The sequence below is a fragment of the Malaclemys terrapin genome, chromosome 1, assembly GCF_027887155.1.
Source record: "Malaclemys terrapin pileata isolate rMalTer1 chromosome 1, rMalTer1.hap1, whole genome shotgun sequence".
NCBI lineage: Eukaryota > Metazoa > Chordata > Testudines > Emydidae > Malaclemys > Malaclemys terrapin.
The window spans coordinates 20,836,128-20,859,604 of NC_071505.1; the positions used below are offsets into that span (position 1 = coordinate 20,836,128).

The window sequence follows — 23,477 nt, forward strand, 5'->3', positions numbered from 1 at the left end:
TCAGTTAACAACATCTAGCCTTGTGGAGAAGTCTCATGTTTTAAAAAAAGTCCACAAGGGATTTTGTTTTTTGTTTTTCCCTCAGAGCACCAGAAGGACATTACATTATAACTAATATATAAAATTTCTCCTCCTCCAAGGTGCTTGAGTCACTGTGCAACATCAAGCAACAATTTAAAGTGTCTTTAAAAACATTAAAATGGATGATCATCCTCTTAGAATTCAATATGTAGTTAGACCTGACAACAGCACTGAGAAGCAGGTAAGTACAATTGTCCCCATTCTGCAGATGGGGAATGTGAGGCTTAGTATAATTGTGATGTGCCAAAGGTTGCTCAGGAAGTCTGTGTTAAATCCAAACTTTCAAACCACGTGGGTCGGCTCCTCAGCTGGTGTAAATCAGCATAGCTTCATGGACATTAATGGATAGGGCCCTACCAAATTCATGGCTGTGAAAAACCATGAAATAAACCCATCCCTGTGAAATCTGATCTCCCCGAAATCAGCCAGGCTGGGGAGGGACAGGATTTGTCCTTCCCTTGCATGGCTGTTATGGGGGAGATCAGACCCACCCCCACAATATACCCTCACTTCTGCACTGCAGCAGGCCCAGAGCTCCAGCCGAAGCTTGGGGCAGCCACTCCTCGCGGCTCCAGTGAGGACTTGGGGTTTCCGTTCCCCCCTCCCCGGGCTCAGGGTGCCAGCGCTCAGGGCTTCTGCCCCCCACGGCTCCTACCTGGGCTCTGAGCTGCCCAGGCTCAGGGCTTCAGCCCTCATAGCTCTTGCTGATTCTCGGAGTTTCCACTCCATGGCTTCTGCCAGGGGCTGGGGCAGCCATTTTTCAAATTGGCTGGGGGCTCTGGGCACAGGCCCCATGGGCCCATGTGTTAATCTAACACTAGCTCTGACTAGCAGCTAGGAGCCCCTGGCTGGGGTGTTCCCAGCGGGGGCGCTCCCAGCAGCACTGAGGAGATCGGACCTGCCTCCTCCAGCTGCAGGAAACTCCTCAGCTGCTGCCTTCAGAGCCGGGCTCTGAAGGCAACACAGAAGTGAGTGTGGCAATACTGCAGTCTCCCTACAACAGCTTTGGGACCCTCCCCACCATGATCCTCTTTTGGATAGGGACCCCTGGGGCTACAACACTGTGAAATTTCAGATGTAAACATCTGAAATTGACCAATTTCAAGATCTGGTGGCCATGAAATTGACCAACATGAACCCTGAGTTTGGTAGGGCCCTATTAATGGAGATCTGATGCTGGTTTCCCTACTGGACTAGTGTCGTGTGTATAGGATGTACAGGGGAATATGCTGGTTTAGAGTGTTGTCATGTCCTTTAAGTGGCTTAGCTTTGCTTAGTGGGTCTTTCATTTTAATGGAAAAGGCAGATGTTCTTGATAAGCGCATCGATTCTAGGGCAGATCCTCACCAGGTGCAAGTTGTCACATCTCCGCTGGCTTAGCTTCTATTGAACCAATGGAACTATAACAATTTGCACCAAGAATGTGCCTCTCATTGTACAGTGAATAGGTAGTGATTGGTTTCTAGACAAGAGACGGAGTACCAGACAAGAAACCAGAGGCAAATAGTATTTCTTATACTACATATCAACAATCTGTTTTGAACAACTTGATATGATATCTCTTGTCATGCCCTGTACTTTTATCTTTGTATGGCTCTGTTCCGCTAGCTGAAACTGTGTGGCATCTGCTGTCAATTATAACAGATTAATATGGCCATAGCTGGAGCATTTCAAATCTGCTCCTGAAAATCACTGAGCAACACTTTATTCCAGATAGACTGACACATTTATTTAAGTACAGACCAGTGTATTGCTTGTTGAAAGCATATCTTCTATCACTGGCAAGCCCAGTTATTCCTCCTCTCAGCTATGTTTTATTAATCTGCTTTAATTTATTTGACCCTTCACTCTTAGTTCACCAGACCAGAATTATATCTGAGCTGTCTAATCGCTGTATGCGGTGAATGACATCACAAATGGAGGCAGTGGTATCTCACTATGATGAGCCCAGTGTTGCTTAGTTATAAACTCATTTTTAATTGATTTAAACAACAATGGTTCTTTATTTTTCCTTTTTAAACCAGTCCTGCAAGGAGGGCCTTGTATGTTTGGACCACAATGCCCTGTGGAAGTAAGATCATATTCTCAGCTGAAGTCAAAGCTATGAACAGTATGCACCAGCTGAGGATCTGATCCCCAGTCTTACAGGTCCTCATATGTTTCATGTATCGTGAAAAATTTAATGTGCATAAATATTTGCAGGAGTGGGGTCTAAGTTTGTTTATATTTGACTATGAAGCATGGCCCCAAGTTAAATGTCTTACATTAAACCCAGATTCCCATTTTAATATAGTCTTTATCTTATGAATTTGCAATACTTTAAGTCCTTGATTCCAGGCATGTGTTGGAAAAGCTAGTTCAATTATTCTCAGTTATTTGACAGGTGTTAGGGAAAAAAAATAGTCCTGACCATTTTGGTTCCAGATGCTTTTCTTTACTGTTCAGCAATTGCTACATATGTTTTTATTTTCTTAAAGACAATTAATCACTGGCCCCTTCCTGTTTTATGGAATGAATTACATCTAAGCTTTAAAAGAATCAATTCTCAGCAGTCTCTAGGATTCCAAAGTTCTCTTTATATAATTGTTACTAATTAGGGGTGGGGTGATGGCTTTTAAGATTAAAATACCTGAAGCTTTTGCAACTACATTTTTGTAACATTTACGACAAATATATATTGCTTTGTTTTAAAAATGATTTGGTCTCTTCCTTACTAATGTTGCAGTTGCTTAAAGCTTTTCCTGCAGCTGTATCTCCTGTGCTGGGATTCTATAAGATCTCACATGCTAAATGGGGTAAGTGTAAGTCAGTACATGGATAGGAGACCTCCAACAAAGACTTAACGACTACCACTTCCTATAATACCTGAGCAGTATGGTTAAGGCAGTAGCCTAGAGTTTGGGATAACTTTAAGTCCCTGCTCCGCTACTGACTTCCTGGATTACCTTGGTGAAATCACTTAGACACTCTGTGCCTCAGTTCTCCATCTGTAAAATAGGGATAATAGCATTTCCCTATCTTGCAGATGTATTGTGAGGATAAAGCCATTAAAAATTGTGTGGCTCTCAGGCACTATGATGATGGGGTTCAGGTAAGATGGCTGGCTGGGATAGTTGTTTATAGAACACCCAAAGAGTAGGTGACATACAGATGATAAATCTGAAATGTGGGTGCTGGGGGTGTATTGTGTGGCGGGGCTTAGTTGTTGGCAGAAGGGTAACCCCCATTTTATGGGATTGAAAAAAAATTCTGCACTTGTATTATCTAAGTTCTTTGCATCTTTGATGTCAAAGACATCATGAACTTTTGGAAACATGCTTTCTGAAGTTTTGTTTGGTTTTAGATCTAAAGAAATGATAAGACTTGGGATTTCCTGACTCCCAGTCCTGTGCTCAGTTCTCTAGACCTTGCTACCAATCTGTTGACTATAAACACAACAGATGAAAGATGCAGGAAAAACTCTTTGATGAAACCATAGGGGAAGGGGGAGTAAAATCCTGGCCCTATGGAAGTCAGTGACTATTTTGCCATTCACTTCAATCATGCCAGGATTTCACCCTGAGAGCGGAATGTAAATTCGGTATCATGGAGAACAAGGCATAGGAGCATGTCTGCCTCCTATTCCATTTGGAATAGTATTGTAGACTACATAAAACACAAGCTGTTCCTTTTGTATAAATGCAGGAAGAGTATTTATAGCAAAAAAATCTTGGCTGAGGTCCTTGGGGAAATAAGCAGCATCACTGTCTGCACAGGCTGCTAGCTTCATCTCTAACTCCTCCAAAATCCCATAGCCCTCTGAAGAGGGAACAGCTTTATTAATTCTTCAAATAAACATCCAGGACACAAACATGTTTTGGATACGGGATTTCCTGCCTCCTTTGTATTATTTGACTGTTTGGCTTTCTAGAAGGCATTCGCAGTTGCATGGTGGGTTGTTGTTGTTTCTGTATCCCTCCAATTGATTTCCTTTGAGGGAGGAGATCTCAGCCACACTCCAATCCTTTCTTTTATCAGCAGATTTCTCCAGAGAGAACCCAGGTGCAATCCTTTGGCCAAGCAAAAATTACAGAGGTTAGGAAAACTCTACTATTATTTAGGCTGGAAAATTCATCCGTGAGAATATTAGCGTATCAACAAAGACCAAGAGTCTTTCATATCTGTACTACATAAACTGAAGGAACAGGCTTTATCTTGTCATCAGTTTTCTCACGTATGTTTGTTCATAGTATTCCTGTGATACTCAGTATGTATGTCTTGGATTTCTATAGCCTTAGATACAATTAGATAGAATAAACCAGTATCCCCATCTCCCCATTGCTCATTAATCTTCTATTTACATGGGGTTTAAATTAGATTCCATTAGCCAAATCCACTGAAATGGTCTGTGCCTTTTTAATATTTATGAAAATGTTGCATCCCTTAAAGTAGATTTCCATATATTTAATTGGATGAATAAGTGTATTAGTGACTGCTTTACCTCTGTGTTGATTAGAGCCACTGTAAAAAATCAGCAATGTTTGTGGTTATTAAACTTGGCCTGTTAAAGTTGCCTTTCATTTATTTGTAACAAACATCAAACATATGTCTGGCGTTACTGCCACTGGTGTAAGAATAAGAGGAATGAAGGCTGTTATACAGTATACTTGTCATAAGGAAAGTCTTGACAATTTGGTACTCTGTGAATGGTATGAAATTAATTTGTAATAACATCTCTGTTTTCAAAGAATTTTCAGACTACAAATAATATAAATTTTAGTAGGAGTGAGTATAACAGTTTACAGCAAACTGCAAAGGGGAAGAGAGCTTTTGCTGTTTTGGCTCCGTTATGCTATATAAAGGCAGATGAAAATACTTTTTTTTTTTTTTTTTTTTTTCTTAAAGGATTCTCTCTCTTGTAATTCCCCTTTTCCCCCCACCTCCACCCCTGCATTAGAAGTTTAGGTCTCATCTAGCCTGGATGACTTTGAGGTCCAAAGAACAACCCAGGTTTGAAATAAATTGGCGTATTAGTTTTGAAGTTTTAAATCTTTGTGCATACGCAGCCGGGTTTTCTGTTCATTTTATTTTGCTCATTCAAAGGCCTGAATTTTCCCCAATTTCAGCCATCATTGGCCAGCCAGTAGTGTAACTGCACCAGCGCAAACCCCTAGATCAAACAGAATGAGCCATTATAATCTTATACCACTGGCTTGTACTAGTGCATCTTACCTTAATTTTTTTGTAGAGTAACCTGCAACGATACCAATAGTGAAGTTGTCTATGCTAGAGGTACATGCTGATGTAGCTACATCAGTGGCTAAGTGTAATCAGGGCAGATTTCCTATCTGGACAAAGCCAAAAGCAAATTTTAAGTGTGCTAGTTTTTAAAAGAGCTTTTGAAGTCTAAATTACTATAATGGTGGAGAAGATCCTAAATAAGTGATAACAGGTTTAGGACCCCTGCCTCCTGAATTCTGTTTCAGCCTTTGCCAGACAGTCCCCTTAATAATACATTTGCAAAATGTTTTATAAATTATATAGCCGGACACTACAATAGCTCGGTGAGGTCGGTAGCTGGTTCATGTTAGTTCACTGGTGTTTATACACCAGTAGGCGGTACTTACAGTTTATATAATCACCACCTTTTGGCAAATGGGGAAAAAAAAAACTAAAAACCTTGATAAAATCAGACTTCAGAATGAATGCAATACTGAGGGGTGGGGAAAGAAGGTTAAAAAGGCAATAATTCTCAATGCTATTTTAATGAAATGTATCCCTTTCTTTGTTCTGTGTAGAGCCACTGGTCCCCTTTCAGTGGTCAAACAAAGCAGTCGTGTTTGTATTTAGTTATGATTTGGGTTGGCCAAACTCCATTAGCATAATTCTGAGCATTGTTCTGACATTTGGGGGATCACCCAGACCAGTAAGGGAATCTATCACCACTGTCTTATAATTTTGGGTGCCTGGGTGCTGTGCTGTTATGACTCAGAGCTCTGACACCAGTAGCCAGCCTATAAGTCTCTAAGGTTCACCCTGGCTTCCACCAGCCTAGTTACTCCTTGCAGGATGACCTCAACAGCCTCTTCCTGTCCTCAGTTCCCCAAATCCCTTAGTTCTTACCTGCTAGAAACTTGGACTTTTCCCCCTCTGGTTTGTCACCAATAAAGGAATGAAACCTGCCCCCAGTTCTCAGTTCACCTGCTTGGGGTAAAAATAAACCAAAAGTTTAGTTAATAGAAAAATTGTAGATTCAGAGATGAAATAGTGCAGAAAAGTCAACACATGCAGGTTACACAGAAAATAAAAATAAAGACACAATCTCAGGCTTTACGCTTCTGTATTAGCTAAATTTCCTTTTCTAACACAAGTTACCTGTTGTCTTGGAACAGTTTTCCAGTGTGCCCTCTGTCCTAGAGGGGATCCAATGTTTCACAGACGGCACTCCACTTAGCCAGAAATTTATGGACAGCATCTGAAGCCCTTCAAATCCAAGCCTGTTTTTAAAAAAAAAAACATTTCTTCTCTTTTTTCCCCCCCTCTTTCTCCTGGCATGATGACTCATGGTTATTCAGAGTGGGGGAAACTCTCTTATATCTCAGGGTATGTCTACACTTAAAACACTGCAGCGGCTCAGCTGTGCCACTGTAGTGCTTTGTCGTAGACGCTACCTATGGCCATGGGAAGGGTTCTCCCATCGATGTCAGTATTCCACCTGCCCAAGAGGCAATAGTTAGGTCGATGGAAGAATTCTTCCATCAACCTAGCACAATCTACACTGGTGGTTAGGTCGGAATAGCTATTTCACACCCCTGAGAGATGTTGCTATGCTGAAGAAAATTCCTAGTGTAGACCAAGCCTCAGTTCTCCAAGCCTGGGGTTTTCTTTTCGATTTCAGTGTCTTTCCATTAACTTCAGTGGTCCACCATTAACTTCAGTGGTCCATCTGGCTGGACAATGGATGGTATTTGAAGTTGGTTTTGTGTAAACAGCTAGCCTCCCCCTGCCTGATTACTTCATCCCCTGTTGTGAGATGGTGGTGTAGTTGCACCACAGTTACAATTTTCTACGTATATACACATGTATACATTCATAACTATACCTGTATACATCTCTCCTAATGACCATCAAGTTCAAAGTATTATAAGCTTTCATAAAAACCATACTTGCCATATATTTATATATAACAACATTGTGTACAACCAGTTGATTGAGTTGCTCATTCTTTGGGATTCCGACCCCCTGTTATTTCCTTGGGGTGTCTGAACCCTGATTGTTATAATTGTAAAACTGAAAGTACAGAACCATTGGATATTATTGCATTTGTGTTTCATGTGAAAGAGACCGGAGCAGCAGCAGGAAAGGGGTGCAAATTGGAATGAGTGGGCAGACTAAAAAGATTGCAAAAAAAGAAATAGCAAAAATAGTGTCAAATCCCTCCAAAAATAGGGATATCACTTGTGCCATCCTAGCTTTTAATGTTTTTTATCCTTAATAGATGGTATATGCATTAAATTACAAAAGATTCTTTTATTTTCAAGCTGAAGCCATTTTTCGAAAATGAATGTGTTTAAATTACAAAGGAAAAAGTTTTGCAAACTGACTGTTATGAGACCACTGTGAATTAAAAAAAGAATTCACAAGGTGCTAAAACCTCTACAATCATAAGATTCATCCATCCCTAGTTTGGAGAGAAATCTACACTGCAACAAGGGTGACCAGATAGAAAGTGTGAAAAATCGGGACAGGGAGTGGCAAGTAATAGGCACCTACATAAGAAAAAGCCCCAAATATCGGGATTGTCCCTATAAAATCGGGACATCTGGTCACCCTAACTACAACTGACAGTAGGCTAGCAGGGGCGGCTCTATGTTTTTTGCCGCCCCAAGCACGGCAGTCAGGTGGCTTTCGGCAGCGCGGTCCACTGGTAACACGGATTCAGCGGCATGTCTGCGGGAGGTCCGCCGGTGCCGCGCCTTCGGCATCCCCTCTGCCGAATTGCCGCTGAAACCGCAGCACCGGTGGACCTCCCACAGGCATGCCGCCGAGGGCAGTCTGACTGCCGCCCTCACAGCGACCGGCACGCCGCCCCCTGCGGCTTGCCGCCCCAGGCACGCACTTGCTGCGCTGGTGCCTGGAGCCGCCCCTGTAGGCCAGGGTACATTTTTAAAATGTTTCTTCTTTGTTTTATATAGAGTGGTGAATAACTCATTTAAACACTGTGAGTTCGTACTGGTGAAGCTTTGGATGCCTACTTTACATTTTATTAATTGCTCTTGTTGAGATGTAACAGAAGCCTAATTCCATCCTCTGTTCTTGACATTTTTATTCTCATTTCCTTCTCCTGAGCATTTCTCTTTTTTATGAGCTTTTAGTGTGCCATTCTTGCTATCAGCATGTGGCAGCTAAACCTGTCAGCTTACATCATATGGCATTGCCAATTAATTTTCTTGATTTGACATAAGAAACAACTGAATGCTAGATTTCAGTGTCTTCTCTGGTGACTCATTAATAGAAGTATCTAATCCATAATGTCAGCTATGTAATGGGGAATAGAGAACTCATACATTTAAAAAAAAAAGTACAGGGTGTTTTACCATTTGGACTTCTAATTAAGAGTGTTACATGTATATCATAAAATTATGCTTCAGCAATTTCTGATGTTGAAATTATTCAGTTTGAACTACTGATTAAGGATCATTCCAAACCAAGGTTTTGCACTTGATTTCTAATTAAAAGACCAAACAGTTACATGCACTAAAAAATCCCATTGAACATTTCTTCCCTGCTTACTGAACTATTTTTGAAACTATTAGAGAGAACAATTTTAGAACCATATTTTTTTTAGTTCCTTCTGTCCTTTAAATGCCATCTTGGTACTTGGACAAAATGATAAAGGAGATAGTGTTACTTTGTGTTTCTTCAGAGATGCCTGTTTAGTTTTTGTTAAAGCAGACAAACAAAATGTATATAACTTTAATATAGCGTGCTGATGATGATAATTTCTGTTACAAATGTTTATATTTCTTTGCATTCACCAATTTAAAAAATAAGAGTATGAATTAAGTACATTTGAATCATAGAATCATAGAAGACTAGGGTTGGAAGAGACCTCAGGAGATCATGTAATCCAACCCCCTGCTCAAAGCAGGACCAACCCCAACTAAATCATCACAGCCAGGGCTTTGTCAAGCCAGGCCTAAAAACCTCTAAGGATGGAGATTCCACCACCTCCCTAGGTAACCCATTCCAGTGCTTCACCACCCAACTGGTGAAATTATTTTTCCTAATATCCAACAAAGACCTCCCCCACTGCAACTTGAGACAATTGCTCCTTGTTCTGTCATCTGCCACCACTGAGGACAGCCTAACTCCATCCTCTTTGAACCCCCCTTCAGGTAGTTGAAGGCTGCTATCAAATCCTCCCTCACTCTTCTCTTCTGCAGACTAAATAAGCCCAGTTCCCTCAGCCTCTCCTCATAAGTCATGTGCCCCAGCCTCCTAATAATTTTCGATGCCCTCCACTGGACTCTCTCCAGTTTGTCCACATTACAGCTATATGTTTTTATTTTAAATATATATTCAGCGAGATAGCTGCTCTAGAGAATATTTTAGTGATTTAGGATTAAATCAATAGGATCATGATTTGAATCTAAATAACTGAAAAAGCAGGTAATTACTAATGTGTGCAGTAATATTGAAAAATTTAGCATATTGTAGTTCAACTGTGCAGTTCTTTTTCTTATCTCTTTCTTTGTGTATGTATAAATAATCTTCCCATTTGCTACAAATATGTTTTGGCTCAACAGAATATCAAAATTAAGTATGAAAGAATCTTGCAATATCTTAGAATTTATTTACCTACACAATGCAAAGGAGTGAAGAATAAATATTTACTATTTTTAGAATTATGCAGTGTGGCATTAATAATCATTGCTTATCTGCCTTTTTATTTTAACTGAATTCTAGGGTTAATTTCTGGGTTCCAGTATCTGTGTAGGTACCTATTTGACCCCAACACCCTAATATTGTAGTTCTTCCTATATAATTAAAAAAGAAATCGCAATAGTGCTTGTTCTCTCTCTCTCTCTCTCTCACTTCTCGACATGTAGAAGAATATCTTAATTATTTTATAAATATTTGTGTTTGTTTTTCTTTGTCAGTATGTGAGAGAGAACACGTTAGTGGGGGAGAAGCCATGTCTAAGAAACAAATTCTATATTAAGTTCTGAAAATGGTTAGTTTCATGAAAACCCTAATTTTCTATAATTTCTTTCTCTTGCACCCATGAGCTTTCCCTTTTGATTGACAGCATCACTGTTCTGGTGGAACTCATCTGTTGTGTGAGGTCATGTTTGCAGAGGGAGAGGAGATCTCTTAGGTAGCTAGGGCCATTCCCATAGAACACTTTGAATAACAGGATGCAGACCTTGAACTTGTATTGTGTAATGAGCAAGCACAGAGAGTGTTGCACTTTGGTGAGGTGTTTACTGTGTGGTTAAACTGAAAGGTTGCTTTTTTTGCTCAGATGGAGCTTTTTTCAGGGTTTCTAGTTTCACTTTTGACATAAGTTGTATCAGTTATCTGGAGGTCATCACTGTGGCCAGGTCTGTGACCAATACAGCAGAGTTCATTCTTCTGGCTAGTCACAGATGGAAGTTGTGGGATTTTGTTTTGTTTTGTTTTGCCAGCATGGCTATTTGTGCATCTAAAAGCAAGGGCACCCTACAGCTGCAGACTGACTTACTGATATGAGGACAGATGATCTCCAAGCAGTGGAAAAAGTTTCTGTAGAGGCCATGGGTTCTTCAGAGAACATCCTACCTACATAACCACAGCCTTAACAGAAAGAGCTCACATAGAGAAAGACTTACTTAAATGTATGGTAGAATTTTTACTTCTGATGAGCTTTATATCATGGGAGAAATTGTAGGTCACCAGGTCATACCTTGTGAGGTGAATTACCCCAGTATCTTCATTTGAAGCTCTGAAAATCACTGAGTTGTATTTTTTTTTAAATGGCCTCTTCAGAACTTTAGTATTTGTGGATGTATCCACAGATTTATATGTATGAGCCACCCAAGCACTTAATAAAAATTCTCTCAGTACCTAAGTTTGTTTAGAAACTTACAGGAAATTACACTTTCTTTCTCAGCCCCACGTAAATGAGATAGCAGTAAAAACTTTCTGTGATTGGTGAGTATATTTAGCACTATTTCCTTTAACATGCACCAGAAAGTGTCTAAGCTCTGAAAAATGTAGGTAAAGTGTACTGGTTTTGTAATAAAACATATGAGGCAGAAAAATAGAATACATTTTCAGTGGAATTTCTGTAATGTGTGGATGTTATTGACTGGGGTTGGGGAGCGGGGGGTTGAGCACAAGTGTGAACACGTGAATAAATACACACCTGTAAATATATCCTCACTCCAATAGCCCAGTATTTGACTGGAATAATATATAACATTCACCACAATAATTCTGCCTAAGTTGTGTGTGCTTTTTTAAATCAATGATTGAACTTCATTAAAATAGGAGATGGAAACCCAGCCCCCCACCATCACACTAAAAGACAATCACTTTTATGTTATAAATGCATTGCTGAGGAGGTGCTTTCTGTTCCCTCCAGTGTATGCATAGCAGCATCATTAGGGAACAGTAACTGACATCTTTTTGGAGATAGTAAATAGCTCCCAGGCTTTTCAAATAAAGTCATACATTGCCTTCTACTCAGGCCAGGGCCTATACATTAAATAAATCATCAAAACTACGTTCTTCCAGCTCTGCTTAACAGAGAGCAAATAATAGTGTAGTGTTTTATTGATTGCATTTGCAGAGGCAGATTGAATCCAGGGCTTGTCAAGGCTCCTGAATCCCATGTCATAAACAAACAAACAAAAAAAAGGTGGGGGGGAGAAAAGATAGATGTATTTCAATGGAATTAGCAGGAAAGAATGATGTTGCCTATTGTATGATGATGAATTTAGTTTTCCTTTCCTGCCCATGTCAAGTGGGAGGTAGCAATAGAAGTACATTGAGAGTCAATCTCCAAAGATCAAGGCCTGTTTTTTAAGAGGATTTAGGAGTAAGCCAGTTATCTAAATCTTGATGTTCTGCCATTATCATCAAAAGCTCCATCCTCTTACAATGGTGTGCTTCAAAAGATAAGGTACGTGATTTGAGAAAATGTCATTTCTCAATTGACCTGGCCACTACAACTCATCAAAAGTCCATTTTAGGAAGGTCCAGTTTTTCAAAACAACAAAAATAAATGAAAATATACTATAGCTACTATAAGAAACACTTACATTTGGGAAGCCAATAGAAATCCAAATCTTAAAGTTTAGATCATGGTCAGCTGAATTCAATATCTCTGGAATGATTTAGTTATGTGCAAAATGAGTTGATATTTTATGGGGGGAGTGGTTTGAGGAATAGCTGTTTTTTGTTTGTTGGTTGGTTTGTTTGTTTAAGGTGGCTTTTCTTAAGCTGGAAAGCTTCAGAGGCATTGCTGTTAGAAGTTTAACCAGAATCAACTATTCATCAGAGGTGCCAGTTTGAAATTGCCTATTAGCAGCCAGAGAAGTGGTAGATCTCATTGTCAGCAAATTTTGGCATTCCTGCCTATTTAAAGTGAGAGTACATCCATCAACAACTGCAAAGCAGTATTAAGCTTCTTGAATAAATACAAATTTTGAAAGTGATGGTGAAAGCTATAATTCCTTACAATTATTTCTTCACTCCCTGTCCCTTTGGATGGATATTCTGTTTGTGATAGAAGCTTGTTGTTTTATAGCACACACACAAATACCAAACCTCCTCCTGGAATGGTTGTTTTAATGACCTTATGTTGTGGTATCTGAATAACAGCCTCCCCCCATTGCACTATACATATTTGCTTCCAAGTACATGACACGTTGCTTCGGTCACAGTGAGAGAGTGAATTAAAAGGAAGTTGATGCAAATTGAACCATACAGTTGTGTGAGGAGCTTCTGCAATTTAAAACTGGAGCATTCACTATATTAATTTCTGGAGTGCTGGAAGGTTTGCTTTTGAAAATGTGACAGTAGAAATGCTATTCATATCATTAGCAGCTTTCTCCCAGCTTTTTTTAACTACTATAACTGGTGTTGGTGTGAGCTGCTTTTGCTGGTCCAGTTAAACTCCACTCGTAAACTCCTGTTTTCAGGCATTCAGACTTGGCAGGAAACAGTTTTTTTCCTGGACTTTTTTTTTTCTCATTTTTAACAAATCATTCTTAAAATGCATAAATAAGGAAAAAAGTCTCTTTCACATGTGCAAAAATAGTACTTTAAGACAAAATACAGTATATATTCTAAAATCCTGGGGGTAGGATGTGGGATGGTGGGGAATCAACCTATAAATAAAGAAGATGCTTAAAGTTAACTATCTAGCACCTTTTTTCCACAAATATCAGAAGTAGGGAAGGGGTTTTGCCATATAAAACCATGGAGAAAAATCAGAGGAATTATTAATAGGTGAATTACTCTATTATATCTGTAAGGTCCTTGTCACTGTAGTATCTAGATGTTTCAATATGTGTGATCACTCTTTTTTTCCCCTTGTTAACCATTATTATTATTATTTATGCATAGGCTTTTCTGGGATACTCATCATTGTAGTATTTGAGCATCTCACATACTTCAATAGATTTATAGGGGCGTATCTTTATCCCCATTTTAAGCATGGGAAACTGAATCATGGAGAAATAAGTCCTTCCTAATTGAGCAAGGCACTTAAGCACATGTCTAGCTTTACACTTGTGCTCAAGTTCATCTATATTTAGCAAAGCACTAAGCCCTGGTCTACACTATGGTGTTAGGGTGAATTTAGCTGCGTTAGGTTGATTTAAAAATGACTGCATCCACACAACCAATCCCGTTCTGTCGACCTAAAGGGCTCTTAAAATTGACTTCTGTACTCCTCCCCGACGACCCTTGCTGGGTCAAATTTGGGGTAGTGCAGATGCAAATCGATGGTATTGGCCTCCGGGAGCTATCCCAGAGTGCTCCAATGTGACCGCTCAGCACTTTGAACTCCGATGCGCAGCAAGGTACACAGGTTAGAAGGGATCTGGAGAATAGGAGGTTTAATTTTATATTTCTCCAAAAGTCTGCATCTCAGGAGAACAGAAAGCACTTTTGAAACTTCTCTGAAAAAATAATTCTTTCACAGAACAATGTGTACCAAATGTCCCGTTAGCCTTAAAAAAACAAACCTATGAAATTTAATGTTAGCAATTTATTACTCTAAGTACAAAACCGCAGTTTAGACGCCGATATTAATTTCAATATTGTACCAAGTTTTTATTCTTGGTCCTCCGTCCACCTCACCTATAAAGCTTTGCAGAATGATCCATTTTTTTTGTCTGAAAGATGGACTCACTTTATTTAGTCCAGCTTGAATTTCCTATAGACAATTCTGTAGAAATACAACAGAATTCTGATGAAAAGCAATATTGTACATGCATTTTGTCACTTCAGATATATTTCTCCCCCTCCCCCACCCCTTTTGAGTTCACTGTTGGTAATGAGTGTGTCACTATCATCTTTATAACCTATGTATTTCAGTCTTGAAGCATCAGACAAGACAAAGGAAAGCATTAGTGACCCAACCACCAACTAAAACCTTGCTCTCTTCTAAAAATCTTAATGCCAAGCTGGTGCCTACTGTGATTGAAATATCTTTGGAAATTAGTTGGATTTACAACTGATTAAAGCATGGTACCATAATTCAACTTCATTATTTGTTCAGTTGATTAGTACTGTAGCGGAGCATTGTTCATAAAGCCCCTGCAATCTTTTTTCCACTTTTAAAACTAAGGCATAGAACATGCTAATATAAATATTTGCAAAAGTAACACAAGCATCAGTACAGGGCAGCTTTGTGAATATGAATTTCCATGTCACTGGCCACTTAGTGTTTAGTGCTGATCATGCTTAAGCATATGAATTTCCTTGTATCTCAAGTTCACTGTGGAACTGACCCTGCTCATGAATATTAATGTCCACAGAATTGATCTTTCTGCAAGTGTTCACATCCATAAACATGAAGTCCTGTTAACTTGCAATAATGAGCATGGTTTTGGTTGCTAGTCCCAGCTCGGTTTTACAATTCTAATGTTCTTTAATTCATTGTTTTCTCTTTTCCATGGAATTCATCTTAAATAATAGCATTTAGCTTGAAAGAGAGACCTTTGTTACATTTTCCAATGACTTATACATCTTTTCTTGGTATCACCTTGCTTTGTCACATGGCTGCGTCCTGTGATCAAATAGGTTATGTGGTTACATCCTCTAATTTACTTGTTTGTAGCCTGGAATCAAGAATAGAATGACCCATCAGAAACAACATATTCCACAGAAGAAATTAAGTATCCAAAAAAAATAAGAATAATCTTTGCATACAGATGAATCACTGGGAAAAAAGCAGTACAAGAAAATTAAAGAATATTAATATTTTCAAGGAGCAGGACTGCATTTCCTCAAACTTACTCTGTTGTTTACTTAAATTACATACTCTCTGGAATAGTTGTTAGAATAGTTTACTCAGCCCCTGCACCATATTTGTCATGTTAAATCTTTCACAATTTTTAAAATTCCTTTAAGGAATATTAGCTGCTAATTATGTAAATACTTTGCTGTGTAATACCAAATATGTATCCTCTTTTACAGCTACAATAGTGTTAAATGAACTCAACTGGACTGGAGCATTGGATGAGGTATTCAAAAAGAACAGAGAAGAAGACCCAACTTTGTTATGGCAGGTTTTTGGCAGTGCGACTGGCCTCGCCCGGTATTATCCAGGTAATTGCAAGCTTATAACCAAATAACGTGTCTCTCAGAAATACCAGTAAGGAATTCCCCTTTATTTATTCAAGCAATCCTGTGACAATTGAAGATACCTTAATTTTCTCAGAACAAAATTTATAGCTGGCCTGGTTCTCTTCTTAGTTACCCCACTGCAAATTAGAAGCAACTCTATTAACTCAGTGAAACTGTCTTGGTGTAAAACTGGTGTGAGAGGGGAAATTGGGTTCAGAATATTCCATCAGCTGTAACTCAGCACTTAGGAATGGATTTCAGGAGTAGAATGTTGCTTGGAATATTGTGCAGCTGCATTGTTTCTGTATGTAGCTCTCTAAGAGTATGTTTGCACTTCAAGCTGGCAGTGATTTCCAGCTCTAGGAGACATACTCCTGCTAGCTTTCATCCAGCTAGAGGACTAAAAATAGAGTGTAGGGGTTGCAGAGTGAGTGGTGGGACAGGCTTGCTATAAATCATATCCATCTGAGACCATAAGCAAGGGGCAGGTAGCCCTGGCTCCCTCTGCTCGTATCACCATGGCTACACTCTAGTTTTAGCATGTTACCTTGATCAGAACTTGCTCAGGTCTGTGTCTTGAGCTGAGAATCACACCCCCAGCTCAGAATGTAAATAAGCCCTATATGACGGCAGAGGAAACTACAAAATAGTGCTGGAACACTTGCTGGTGAGGTTTGCACTTTACATGCTCCACAAATGCTTGACTCAATAGGTTGGCAGATAATCTTGTAGATTAAGCACAATTGTATGATGATGTGTTTATTCGCCAGATTCAGGACCTCTAACACTTATGGCCATGCCACTAAAGCTAAAACTAATGAATACAACTGGCATTCTTTTAACTGCATATATTCCACCTGTCAAATAGTCAGCTTATTGCATCACAGTAATTAATATAAGAAGATGTATATTTTAATGGTTTTTAGCTATCAATACACTCCGTTGAGTGAATATATTCCATAAGGATAATTTATTACAAAGATTTGTTTTATATTAGGCATGTTCTCTACACTGGTGTTTTTATTGTTGAAGTTCTCCATTCTTTTTTAAATTACGCTATAACCAGCAATAGCATAAAGTTTAAGTACGTTGTCTTGTATCTCCTTTACCTGGAACTGGTTAAGAAAAAATGTTAGGGTGTTTCTTCTGTTCAGGGTGGATTGCTGGCATTTCTGAGGGTTCAGAGGTTTACATTAATACTGTAGTTGTATGATTAGCACAAGTAATGGAATTGGCTGTTATGCTCCTTTGGGCTAGTTGTGGAAAAAGATATTATATAGTACCTCAGTCCAGTGGATGTCACCATGCTGTTTGTTGATGAAATAACTACAGTGAGAGGTAATGAGTAAATAATAATGAAAAGGCTACTTTCACATTTCCCTGGTTACAAAGTTCTCTGTCACTATACTTATGTGGTACATTAGTGCTGTGCCTTGGGGTCACCATTAAAACGTCATAATAAATGAATAGTTACTATGCAGTGGTTTATTCCAAGTACAGGGAAATTGTATCTGTGATGTCTCACATTCCACTGTTGCATAACTGTCGGTAACAGCTGGCACTCTTAAATGGCAAACATATTTGTAAAATATTCTTAAATGTGTATTGAAAATACATTTCCTCCAATTAAATCTAGTTTAGCTATCTATTTTAGGTGCTTACATCCATAACATTTGAGTGGCAGATGTAACATCTTTAATAAGGTATTTATCCTCCCAATACCCCTTTGTTGTAGGGAAGTGCTGTTAATTCCGTTGTACAGGTGGGAACTGAGACACAGCGAGAATAAGTGAGTTGGCCAAGGTCACAGAGGGAGTCTGTCAACAGAGCAGGGAATTGACCGTGGGTCTCCCCAGTCTAAAGTTTGCAATCGCACCATTAAACCATCCTTACAGTTTAACTGGTATAAAAAATACTGTCCTTTGAATATTCATAGGAATAATATATTGGAGATTCTGAATGTATGTGTTTTGTAGATGCATAGCCATATATAGATATGGTAAAATATAGCAATAATCTTTTATATCTATGTAAAGCAGATGCAATCAAGATATAATTTGTATATTAATGTATTTTCGGTGGGCTTGAGCTTGCTTCCACTAAATAATGATAAATCATCCATTGACTACAATGGAAGCAGGACTAGGGCCATGAAGAGCTATAATAGGATATGCATTTAGTAAAATCAAGTCAATTCAAAATGTCTTACTTATTGCTTTCATCAGGTGTATACAGGGACAATATGTCATCAGTATAACTGACAAAACATGTGACTATATGGATGTTAGTCATGCACTTTCATTAAAACCTCTATATTGTAGTTTTACATAGTACAAAAGTGCCAATATTATACTATTCAGAACCCCATATCATGTTGAAAAAATTAATGTTTATGGGTGAAATCCTGGTCCCATTGAAGTCAACTGGAGTTTTGCCATTGACTTCAGTGCAGCCAGGATTTCACCCCATATGTTTCCAAAAATTGTTTATTGCCTTAGACTGAAAAGGGACATCACAAGACACACAGGGCGATTTGGAAATGAGTACAATACCCTCAACCAAAGAGAAAAGTGCTCAGTCTTTTAATATAGAGGAAAATGAAAGCGAGGGAAGATACACAAGAGTTCCAAGTACACACAGCATAAAGTTTATAGGCAACACATCAGCTTCCTGGAGCTGACAGAGAAGCAAATGTTCCAGAAACGTTTGACAACAAAAATACATCATTTCTGTGAGGTGCTGAAATAGGACCTGCATAGTCAGATGCATCCAAATCACACAATAGTTGTAGTGATCACTATGGAAACATAGTAGTATTAGACAGTCAGCAGCCTCCAAGCTGTTACATCTAGCTATTGTACTCTAAAGAACCATAGGTAAGTGTTCTTGTGCTTAGCCCTGTGCATGTAAGTTGCAAATATGACTGATAGGTATTTCTGTAACTGGACAATTCCCAGACTCTGTGTCCTGCACATAGCACTAGTAGACTGTCACTGGCGTAAACATTGTGTGTGCATTCTTTACCCTACACTCTACAGTTTAAGTTGATGAGCACTTTGGGATTTGGAAATTTGAGCCAAGATGTTTTTGTGTATTTTCTCACCATTTTATATGTGTGCCCTAAATTCTGTGTCTCAGTTTATCCGTCTGTAAAATGGGCATAAAAAGATCTGTCTGCCTTCTATGGATGTTCTGAAGCTTAATTTATGTAAAGCACTTTAAGGTCTTCAGGTAAAATGAACTGCTGCAGTGGTGCTCATGCTTTGGGTGTTCAGCCTTTCCAAAACTGCTACAGGCAGTACTTATGTGAAGGGGTGAATTTAATCCATAATTAATATCTTTGAGACGATACCAAGTTAATTGTAATTGTAAAAAGAGAAAAATGTGAAACTTGTCAAACAAATTATTAGCTGCAATTTGTCTTCCCAACCCTAGCTGTAAATACACCTCTACTCCGATATAACGCTGTCCTCAGGAGCCAAAAAATCTTACCGCATTATAGGTGAAACCACGTTATATCAAACTTGCTTTGATCCAACGGAGTGCGCAGCTGCCCCCCCCCCACCCCCCGGAGCGCTGCTTTACCGCGTTATATCCGAATTTGCGTTATATTGGGTCGTGTTATATCGGGGTAGAGGTGTACCATACTGCTCATTTAGTATTACTCATTGCATTCACTGATACTCAGTACTACTTTAAAGGTGAAATTGTAAAAGGAAGATCTGCCTATTTCAGCTATTTATTTTTTATCACAACTGCATCTAAAATGATAGTACCATAGAGTAACAACTGTATTTTTTGAAGCTCTTTGAACTGGAGAGAATGGAATGAAGGGCATGACCTCAAAAGACCTGGCTAGTAGGCAATATCTTGAATCACAGGACATGATGGGGTATTCAGTTGCTGCTTTCAGATCATGATGTCCTCGTTCTGAGAGTGATGAGATGGCAATTCTATTCTATTCTAGGTTACTGGCCTAGTGGATAGGAAAGAAGTAATAAATGCAGTGTATCTTGATTTTAGTAAGGGTTTTGACACAGTCCCACGTGACATTGATATAAGCAAACCAGGAAAAAGGTGGTCTAGATGAAATTACTAGACAGTGGTTGCACAAGTGGTTGAAAGACCATACTCAAAGAATAGTTATCAACAGTTTGCAGTCAAATAACTAACCAGATCTCACGGGGTGAGTTCTAAGTCCGATACTATTGAATATTTTCATGAATGACTTGAATAATAGAGTGGAGAGTATGCTTGTAAAATTTGCAGATGACACCAAGCTGGAAGGAGTTGCAAACACTTTGGAGGACAGGATTAATATTCAAAACAGTCTTGACAAATTGGAGAATTGGTCTGAATTCAATGAGATGAAATTCAATAAAAACAAATGCAAAGTACTACAGTCACAGGAAAAATCAAACGCACAACTACAAAGTGGTGGAATAACTGTCTAGGTGGTAATATTGCTGAGAACGATCTGGGGCTTATAGCGGACCACAAATTGAATATGAGTTAATAATGTGATGCAGCTGTGAAAAAGGCTAATATCATTCTAGGGTATATTAGCAAGACTATTGTATGTAAAAGGGAGGTAATTGTCCCTGCATTGTTGAGGCCCCAGCTGGAGTACTGTGTCCAATTCTGGGTGCCTCACTTAAGAAAATATGTGGATAAACTGGAGAGAGTACAGAGGAGAGCAAAGAAAAGATGAAAGGTTTTGAAAACCTGACCTATGATTTAAGGTTAAAAAACTGGGCAAATCTAGTCTTGAGAAAAGAAGATTGAGGAGGGATCTGATAGCCTCCAAATATGTTAAGAGATCTGCTATAAAGAGGACGGTGATCAGTTGTTCTCCACTGTTCTCACTGATGGTTGGTCAAGAAGTAATGGGCTTAATCTGCAGCCAGGTAGATTCAGGTTAGAAATTAGGAAAACCTTTCTAACTATAAGGATAGTGAAGTTCTGGAATAGGTTCCAAGGGAGGTTGTGGAATTGCCGTCACTGGAGGTTTTTCAGAACAGGTTGAACAAACAGCCATCAGGCATGGTCTAGGTTTACTTGGTCCTTTCTCATCATAGGGAGCTGAACTTGATGGCCTCTCGAGGTCCCTTCCAGCCATTATATTATATTCTATTAAAATACATTCTTATGCTACCCTCATCGCTATAGTATCTGATGTTATGTAGGGATAATTCTTTCTCTCATCTTCTGTTTGGGGGGGAGGAGGGAAGAGTATAAAGTTTTTTGTTTGGTATGGATGGGTTGGGTTGGGTTTTTAAATCTGTACATGCTGCTGGGTTTATATTATAAAAGGCAAGGTTGAAGAAGTTGGAGTTTCCTCAGAGCTGATAGCTTTAAGCCCAGATACATTCAGTAGTTCATATTTAAGGGCTAGATTGTGATTCTACTTTCTCCACTAACTAAGGAGCCAACCGAGGTAGGAGTACAATTCACCTTCTAACTCAACTCCTACAGGGAAGTAATTTACTACTGGTCTAAAGCAGTAGCATATAACTTCCCCCTCCATGGTGACTAAAAAGTGTTGGCTGGCCCATTGGATGAGGGGGTGGGGGGGCGGAATGAGGCTCTACTCAGTTGCTGTCTCTGCTCTCCCTACAGGCTTGTATCAGCAGTGGCTGCTCTTTGCAGTATGGTGGGACTTGATGTAAAGAATCCAGAGATCTCCAAATCCTCTTATGATTATTTATGACTGGAAGTGCTTGCTGCAAGTCATGACTGACCATTTTACTAGTGATCCAAAATGTATCTAGTTGTAATGCGCTGAAAATGTAAAATGTTACCAGTTTAAAATGAAATGTACTAACTCTCATAGATCATCCTGTAATTTGCTAGCAGATATTTTTCTAGAGTGTCTCTTCCAAAATTTCTTACATGGGGGAATAATTGCAACAGCAGCTGAGACATGAAGTTAACAAGTTTGGCTAGCAAAAGTTTCAGGCTAGTGAAGTAAGATGGCTAAAACATTTAAGTGACATTTTTCACTGGCAATTTTAATTCCTCAGCCATCTAGTTACAAACTTATCCTTATCAAAGCCATTCTTGCTCGTAGACCTAGGGTATGTCTATACTACCCGACGGCTCGGCGGGCAGCGATTGATCCAGCGGGGGTCCATATATCGTTTCTAGTCTAGACACGATAAATCGACCCCCAAGCACTCTCCTGCAGACTCCTGTACTCCAGCGCCACGAGAGGTGCAGGCAGAGTCGACAGGGGAGCAGCAGCAGTTGACTCACCTCAGTGAAGACACCATGGTGAGTAGGTCTAAGTACGTCAACTTCAGCTACGTTATTCACAGAGCTGAAGTTGCATAACTTAGATCGATTTCCCCTACTGCCCTAGTGTCACAAACCTAGTATATACAATATCCCTTGACAAAAGTGTACTGTTAAATAGAAGCATCTTCCATCGAGCTAAAAAACCCAACCAACCAAACAAAAAAATCCTTGTTAGCAACCTTTAACTTCTATAGAAAGAAGGCACAGCATAAACTAGGTTAAAAGGGGGGAGATAACAAAAGCTCACAGGCAAGTATAAAAAAGGAAACATTAAGAGAGGGTTAAATGTTGGGAAATTATAATAGGATCATAGGGACAACAAGAGGGAAATCAGTGGGGGAGTCTCCTTGATATCTTAGGTTATGTCTCCACTATGGACCTTACAGCAGCACAGTTGTGCCACTGTAAGGTCTCCTGTGTAGTCACTCTATGCTGGCAGAAGAGAGTTCTGCCACTGGCATAATTAAACACCCACAATGAGTGGCGGTATCTATGATAGCATCTTCTACCGGTGCTTTGGTCGGTGAAACTTATGTTGGGTGGGGGGGTGTTTTTTCACACTCCTAGTCAACATAAGTTTTGCTGATAAAAGTTCTAGCATAGATAAAACCTTAGATGTCTGTACACAAACGCAAGGTGTATGGGGAATAAACACGAAAGAACTGGAAGTATTAGTACATAAGCTAAATTATGATTTAACTGGCATTAGTTAAGACTTGGTGGACTTGATGACTTCTCGAGATCCCTTCCAACTTAATGTTTATATGATCCTATGATTCTGTAATATGTTTGAAATTAGGACTTGTTGAACCCAGGCTGTGTGGGGATCTGGTAACAAAGAGATGGACAAGAAAGTGCTTATTTACAAATATCTGTCTGACAGAATGTAAGCTAAATCTGAGAGAGACTCATACAAAACATGTATTATCAAGCAGTAGATGAGACTGCAAGGGAGAAAGGAAAAGGTAAACAGAGAGATGGAAGGAATTCAGTGAATATACATAGAGTTCTCTTAGTTATTAGACCCTTTTATGCACAATACTGTCAAACCTACAGCCATAGGCCATAAAGTCATGGGACCCTCCTACACTAGTGGTCCAGGGAAACATGCTTGCAGACAGAACTCATTGGTGACAACTTGAGCCATTGAGTTAATCAAGATGTCTCAGTTTCTTTGTTGACCCTGTTTGGGGCATATTGTGGGGTTCCTTCCAGGGTGGATTCGATTTAAATCAAATTGATTTAAATCAGTAGTCAGGAAGACTCAATTAAAT

The 23,477-nt window shown here is 39.3% G+C and overlaps 1 protein-coding gene across 3 annotated transcripts in view; it reads left to right on the forward strand.

Annotated features, from left to right (window-relative positions):
- Positions 1-23,477, forward strand: part of CACNA2D1 (calcium voltage-gated channel auxiliary subunit alpha2delta 1) — a 671,705-nt gene that overhangs the window by 469,563 nt on the left and 178,665 nt on the right. For all 3 annotated transcript variants that reach the window (XM_054017298.1, XM_054017306.1, XM_054017317.1), the window contains exon 7: positions 15,757-15,888. In XM_054017298.1, the coding sequence (XP_053873273.1) occupies positions 15,757-15,888 (132 nt within the window). The remainder of the gene's footprint in view (positions 1-15,756; positions 15,889-23,477) is intronic.